The sequence below is a fragment of the Carassius gibelio genome, chromosome B15 (genome assembly GCF_023724105.1).
Source record: "Carassius gibelio isolate Cgi1373 ecotype wild population from Czech Republic chromosome B15, carGib1.2-hapl.c, whole genome shotgun sequence".
Taxonomy (NCBI): domain Eukaryota; kingdom Metazoa; phylum Chordata; class Actinopteri; order Cypriniformes; family Cyprinidae; genus Carassius; species Carassius gibelio.
This window is the reverse complement of record NC_068410.1, coordinates 25498396-25506583: the sequence shown is the minus strand read 5'-3', so window position 1 is coordinate 25506583 and position 8188 is coordinate 25498396. Positions and strand designations below refer to the sequence as shown.

General features: G+C 34.8%; 1 protein-coding gene across 1 annotated transcript; it reads right to left on the bottom strand.

Moving 5' to 3' along the window:
* Positions 1–2059: 2059 nt before the first annotated feature.
* LOC127972388 (olfactory receptor 1D2-like) lies at positions 2060–6793 on the bottom strand. The gene is made up of 2 exons (XM_052575850.1): positions 6788–6793; positions 2060–2989 (listed from the first exon to the last, which is right to left on the bottom strand). Exons 1-2 carry the CDS (start codon positions 6791–6793, stop codon positions 2060–2062), a joined length of 936 nt encoding a protein of 311 aa, XP_052431810.1.
* Between the last annotated feature and the right edge of the window lie 1395 nt (positions 6794–8188).

The following is an 8188-nucleotide window of genomic DNA, read 5'->3' as shown; positions in this document are numbered from 1 at the left end:
TACAAAATTTATAGAAAATACAGATTTTTTCATTGTGGAATCAAAGCTGTGACAATCAATAATGGAAGTTTTACTTTGAGAAAAGACTGTAAATTAGTTCAGTGATTCATGTCAAACAACGATTACATTAAAACATAACCATCAACACGCAATGATTTTTTAAATTAACACTGGGGATTTTGCTGTGTATAGCTTACAAATTACCCTATTTAAAATCTAAAAGGTAGTGTAACTATTTCAATTTATTTAACCTTCTGGGGTCTAAGGGTATTTTGGGGGCCTGGAGAAGTTTTGTCATGCCCTGACACTTGTGCTTTTTTTAGTTTCTTATACACATCGAAATGGCTAATGTTTAATCTCACTGTAATCAGCACAGTTGATTGTATTACACTTGGCTATAATATAATAATAAGGCAATAAAACACATACAGAAAAATGGTTCCCCGGATTTTTGAGAACTGGAGCTTGAAGCCTAGAATTTATATTTCTCAATTATGTGAAAATCATCTTGTTTACTCACTTACAGAAAACAATATATTGATTTACATTTTCTAAGACATTTTTTGTTGGTAAAAGTCATATGCGAGTAGGAATCAACTATCATAAATATTGTGATTTACAACTGAGAAGACAATGGCCTGCATAATGAGCTGCATAATTAGCCTTTCAATCATCTGTGCCACTGAGAGGGAGGAGTTACAAGAAAGAATGTGAGGACAAAATAAATCTATATAATTTTATGTTTGTAGTTTATTTACAATATATTTAATTATTTCACAACATAATTTAATATTCACTTGTGAGTGCAGTTAAAGAGTTTATTAGTAACAATCAAAGCTGACTTTCAAACAAAAATTTTTGCATCATTACTCGTCACACAATCCTTCAGAAATCCTTTTAACAAATCTTATTTTCTAAAAAAAAACAAACAAAAAAAAACATTTATTGTTATTATTATCATCATTAGTAGTATGTTATTATTAATTTTGAAAAGAGCTCTGAATATTTTTCAATTTTTTTAGGGGGGATAAATTGAAAGAACAGCATTGTTCATTACATTTGTTACAGTTACATTTATTTGTTATATTTATATTATTTACATCAAGCTTTTGAAATGTATAGTATTGTATATTGTTATTGAAACTTCATAATATTTCACTTGGTTGGAACTGGAGTCTGCAGGATGATAGCTCTTCAGAAGAAGGATTGGAGATCCTGTTCTGTCATTTACCCCCAACCCCAGGGCATCTAAAAATATGTGCAAAACATTAGATTTAAATAGAAACATGAATGATCCTCACTAGTTTATATATATATATATATATATATATATATATATATATATATATATAATTCTTTTTTTTTTATGAATTTATTTTGTATGTAAAACTACCTTCTTATGACACTATATACGTATCTTGCCCAGACAATATAGAAATAAAAAAAACCCTGTCACTTCAGATCTAGTAACAGGGTATTGGGGCATTGTTTTAGGAACATTACCCTGTTACTGGTGTCTTTACCACTCATATTTGTATCCTTTTCTCAGGAATATATGATTATATATTGTTATATTCATAGCCAATGCTCAAATTACTTGACAATATGGTAGTCAGTAGGAAAATGACTGTATGCAACACAAAGCACATGAATTGAGCATTATGCTATTGTAATACTGATTTTTTTTTTCCAAGGATTGCAGTATAGTTTTTATAGACCCACATTTCTGTTTTTTTTTTTTTTTTTTTTAGAATAGCAAATATAAATTGAATCGGAGCTGTTTTATGTGATATTAACATTGACTGAGTGCACCTGAATGCAAGAAAACTTCACCCAAAATTAACAACTTTGTTTTTTTCTTGTTCCAAACAACTTTGTGTTTTTTTTCAGTAGGTCTTCTACTTCATTTAAGAACAAGTTTAAACATGGTCAAATCAAAAGGCTTATTGTCCATAAATAATGTCCATGAAATTAATCTACTCAAAAATAAATGGTCACAATCATTCTGGAATACAAAATAATAAAACGTTTTGACTTGATAAAAACTTCACTAAGAGATTTACACTTGTTTTTTGAAAAACAGTCTAATAACTTGCTGTCGTACTTTTTTCAAATTTAAACCGTAAATAATCGGATTTAAAATTGGTGGCATGAGTAAGAATTCCAGGGCCATAAAATTACGCACACCTTGTTGCAAATTCTTTGAGCCATAACGACTGTACAGTACATCAAATAACAATGCAGTACTCACATTGATCAGTGAGAGCAAATGTGGTACACATGTTTGTATGAATTTTTTTCTGCCCTCTATTGATTTCCTGCACATTTTAATCAAGTAAATGTATGAGCAAAATATAAATTCTGCATGTCCAAAGTATGTAAGAATAAGAAAGTACCCAAATACATTATTTAATGTTGTAGAAAAACATGAAAGTTTTGCAACTGCCCAAATCTCACAGTATAACTTTTCAACAGTAGAGCCACATAAAGTGAGTCTAGAAACTAATATAACTGCAACAGCCATGCACAACATTGGAGTCAGCCAGCAGAAAAGGATACACTGAAGAACTCTCTGACTAGTCATTATTGAATGATACCCCAAAGGTCTGCATATTGCCACATACCTGTCATATGCCATAACTGTTAATGTTGAAAAGTCACATAAAGCAGATGAATAAATGACAAAGATCTGATTCATACATCCAACATAAGAAATCACATGATCATATGATAACAAATCATACATGAATTTAGGGTAGAATCCAGCGGTGCCAAAAAGTCCATTTACACATAAATTGCAGATAAACAGATACATTGGCTCGTGAAATTTCTTATATGAGATTATAGTGAAAATGACTGTTACATTACAAAAGACCATCAAGGGAAAAAACAGTGCAGTTAAAGAAAAAAACACATATCTGTTTTCCATTGTTTCATTGAGACCGTAGAGTGTAAATACTAGGACACTGGACTCATTCTCCAGTTGTGGCTGAATCTGGAATAATATTAGCCTATTATGTAGATTTATGTTGTTGTTATTAAATTATTGGAAAACTAATTAGACATAGAAGGATGTGTTATCTTGAATGGTCAAGGTGTTTAACTAGGAATCATGTAGATGTAATAATAATAATCATCATCTAATTTAAGAATGCATTGCTTTTAACAGTTATAATTCTGTTACATGGAAACTTACCATGTTCTCTCTAGGCTTGTTTCCTGCAGTATTTTGCTAAGGACTGATTTGATTTGGTTTATGTATGGACATTGGTCTCATGCTAATGCTAATTGCCATGACCACAAAAACTGAAAACAGTTTTAACAAGCTCTCTAAAGGCTTTTTTTTCTCTCTCTCATGTCAAAATAACTCCATCTATGCATCTAAGTAGATTTAGATAAATTATCTATTTAAATAATTTTTGTCATTCATATTTCTGCCAATACATTAGTTCCAAGATTACATACAATGTGAAATTTGATACAATTATTTACAAAATGTATTTAATACTATTTTAATATTTTCTGTTTCTGTTATGTTGTCAGCTCACACTTTCTTCACTAACTGGCTTACAATACACAGTAAAAGCCAGAGTGTTAAATTAACACTGCTCGGGGCATACAGTATATGGTCCCACTCTAAAAGAGTGTTAGGGAGCTTTTACACTGGGCTCGTTTGCTGCAGTCCGAGCACGAGCGCGATTGTTCCCGATGCTGCCCAGCGTTGGTCTGCTTTCACACCCAATAGTTGTATCGAACACAGGTGTGTTTACACTCACCTTACGTCATCACAAACACACACGGAAAATGCATGGAGAACACAACGCGACTGAGCATAGTTGTAACTTTTTTGTTATTTCGGTGCTATTATGCACAGCATAGTTAACGACAACTGCGTTAATGTTCATTGCTTGGTGTAATCCAGCACATATCAATGTTTCCTTGCCACTCATGGATTTTGTGTGTTGAGGAAATGATGATATTGACACTGTTACACGTGTACATGTTACGCATGTGCTGGATATTTTACTTTCTTACCAAGTGCGCACCACAGTCTGTGTTGCTACCACATTCACACAAACTGTGCCACAGTTTGAGAACAACTGAACTCAGACCATCTTCTCCAAGTAATCTCGGGTTCGGTAAACCAGTGCGCACCAGGGTCCGATGACAGTGTTCACATTAGCAATTTTTCATGCGAATGGAGCCCCGTTCCGCACTAAACTGCCAGTGTGAAAGCCCCCCTAAAAGTAACAATGAAGCAATGTTCATGAGATAATTATGTGATTAATTAAATGCTGATTGATCATAAGTGATGAGCACCTAATGTTAACGAGCAAAATAACTGAAGAAAAAAAGAAAAACACAAGAACTACTGATTTTAACCACAGCCTTAAAAGGAGTCATCTAAAATAAAAGATATTAAATCACTCATTAAATCACTCAAAATCTCAGCAGATGATTAATCATCTCCACAAACAGCATCACCAACTGCATTACGAACCAGTTTGAATTGTATGTGTCTAAAAATGTATTATTAAGAATCAGCAGAGGTTTAGATGTAAATTTTTATGGAAAATAATACAATTTGAAGTCACCGTTGTGGAGATAAACGTTTAGATTCAGTATACACTCTAAAAAAAAATTCAAGGGAGCTGTTACCACTACATAATTTAATACATTGTTGTAAATTAAAAATTCTAAATTTTTAATTTGATTAAACCTTTTAAGTTGCTAGCATTATTTTAATGAGTTGTCATGACAGAATAATGTTGATAATTGCATCAACTTAATAATGAATGCAATTTAAACATAAATATATGTGTTGATTCGTTTAAAACAATATTTACGTTGTAGCAACCCAATGAAATAGGCTTGATAACTTAATTTTTCCACACCATTTGAGTTCAGGATTTCAAAACTCCTCCCCCACTTAACGAGCAAGGAGCAAGTTCAGACATGTTTTAGGCTGGCCAGTACGACATAAAGGACATTTCAAGGTGAGTAAGTTTTATTTCATTTACAAAAAAATTATCTCCATTTAACTAGGTTTAGCTACACCTGTTAATACAGTTTATGTTAGAAGTGTAATTTGACACTGGTGGCAGTGGATAAGAATTTAAAACAGTTTCATTTAAAAATATGCTCAGCCAGAAAGGGAGTTATATTTGTGCTGTAAATAGGAAAATAATTTAATGCACAGACACATTTTTAAAAATCTGTCGTCATTCACACAGATAGCATTCAATTTTTGCTGTTTGACCAACATTAACAGACTTCTGATCTCTGTAAAAAAGATACTAGAGGCAGGTTTTTTTTTTTTGCTTATTTATATAGTGTGTTTTTATGTTAGTACAACCTGCAGAAAGAGATATTCTGCATTTTGGTCACTGCTGTTATGCAACCTAAACAAAAATTCCCTGCACTTAAAGGCATACAGTAAATTACTGTTAAATTATATTTCAGTGAATCTTCTGACATCAATTACGAATATCTACTGGTTGCTGAGATTTGCATGAACAGTTAATGCAAATTTACTATGACATTCTAGGCTGATCAGTATTTTTTTTTTTTTAAGTAGGCCCATACCTAAAAATGGGTTTTGGGTGTAAAATGTGTAAATTTGAAACCAAAACACAAATAGCAATGCTAAAACATTACAGGCTATACCATGGTAATGGTGGGCAACCACTGCCATGCCTTTATCAAGACTGTTTTTGTTCTTTCAGAACATGGGGTAGCCTTAGATCACATTTATCAAGACATCACTCTAGGGAAACTCAGGAAAGATTCAGATCTGCAGAAAGTATCTCTTTTACTTGTCCTTGTTGCAATGCCAAGACAATCTCCACGGAAAGAGAATTATTTGAACACCTGGGTCGGCATTTGAAAAAACATGAGACTGTCATGTGTGTATTTCAGAACTGCAATTTCAGCACTATTATTTATGGTACATTTGCTTCCCACAGAAGCCGAAAACATACTCCTCACTCATTGATGGACTTCAAGGAAGACATAATAAAAAGGTTTGTAAGTTCAACCAACACAGATCAACTAAGTGATGTGGAAATTCAAGGTAGGGAGATGCCTGATGATGGTCAAGATGATGATAATGATGTGAGAGTTCTGCCAAACCACATTGAAAAAATGTTGGCTTTGTTGTTTCTAAAACTTGAGAGCACTTTAAATGTATCTAACAGGTGTATTGATGAGGTTGTTGAAGAGTTAAATTTCATATCTCATTCAGCATCAGGACCCATCATCAAACGCATTTTACAGTCCTGCTTGAGGAAACATAATTGTGAGATTGATGAATCGGTTGTGTCAGACATGGTGACAGAGCTGTGTAATGCAAATCCTTTTACCTCTGCCCTGAGTAGCAGTGGTCCCCTTTCTTCTGCCTACAAGAGAAGGTCTTATTATATAGAGCAGTTTGATGTGGTGGAACCAGCGGAGTATGTACTGGATAAGGAAGAAAATAGAAGCTTCCAGTATGTCCCCATTCTGAAGTCATTGCTTCAAGTTTTGAGTCAGAAAGAGATCAGGGATTTAATCTTACAAAACAGAGAAGCTCAAAGTACCATTAAACTCAGTACAGGGCATTTTCTGATGGCATTTACTACAAAACAAATGAGTTGTTTTCTGCAGGAGATCCTACGATTGCTATTATTCTCTATGTCGATGACTTTGAGATATGCAATCCTCTGGGAACATCAAGAAAGAAACACAAAGTGACAGCTGTGTACTGGGTGTTAGCTGATGTTCCTGCACTGCTCAGATCTTCACTGACCTCCATCTTCTTAGCAATTCTATGCAAAGCTGATGATGTTAAGAGATTTGGTTATAGTACTGTACTTGAGCCACTGCTCAAGGATCTTGTGAGCTTGGAGGAGGAGGGCCTGTATGTTCCAGCAATAGGCAAAATAGTCAAAGGAACAGTGTTTTGTGTCGTGGCAGATAATCTTGGGGCACATTCCTTGGGGGGATTTGTTGAAAATTTCTCCAGTTCTTACATTTGCAGATTTTGTCTGGGTGACAAGTCAAAGTTTCAGTTAGAAGAAGTCAGAACAGGGGCATTTCCTCTCAGAACTAAAGAACAGCATGAAATGCATATCCAGGCTGTGCAGGAGAATACTGACTTGACTCATGCCTATGGAGTCAAGAGGCATTGTCCACTTACGGAGAATCTAAAGTATTTCAACGTTTTATCAGGATACCCTCCTGATGTGATGCATGATTTGTTTGAGGGTATAGTCCCCCGAGAACTGGCTCTCTGTCTTCAAGTATTTATCAAAAATAAATAAATACTTTACTCTTGATGAGCTCAACAAAGCCATTCAACTGTTTCCGTACAAATGGTCAGACAAGACTGATTCTCCACAGCAGGTCCCTCTGAATTTTGCAACAAAGAAAAGTGTTGGAGGGAATGCACATGAGAATTGGTCTTTGTTGAGATTTCATCCTCATTGGATTAAAAATCCCTGAGGGTGATCCAACATGGGAAGTACTTCTAGTGCTCAAAGACATAGTTGAGCTAGTTGTGAGCCACGTTCACACAGAGGAGACGATACCTGGACAGTAGAATCTCTGAACACAAACACCGATTGCTCCAGATTTTCCCAGAGGAAAAACTAATACCCAAACATCATTTCCTGGAACATTATCCTGAGTTGATCAGAGCCTATGGTCCACCATTGTTACTGTGGACTATGCGGTTTGAAGCCAAACACAGCTTTTTAAGCGTGTTGTCAGGCACACACAAACCTTTCGAAATATTCTGCTTTCACTTTCCATGAAGCATCAGCTGATGATTGCATGTAACCATCATGATACTAGTGTTGTAAAACCCATCTTACATTCGACAAATCTGGCTACTGTAGATGTTACTGTGCTCAGAGAAAACACCCAGAAAGCACTGCAAGCTAAATTCCCTGATGAAAGACGTATTCAGATAGCCAATACAGTGTGTTACAGGGGCACAAAGTATGTAATCGGAATGGTTTTGGCTAATGGCTCGACAGGTGGTCTGACGGATTTTGGAGAGTTGATCCAAATAGTTGTTGTTAAAGGCACTCTTGTATTCATTCTGAAATCCATGATTGCATGGTCAGTTGAGCATCTCAGGAGCTATGTTCTTGAGAAAACAGACACTTTGAAAGTGCTAGAGCCTGCAGAGCTGTCTGACATGTTC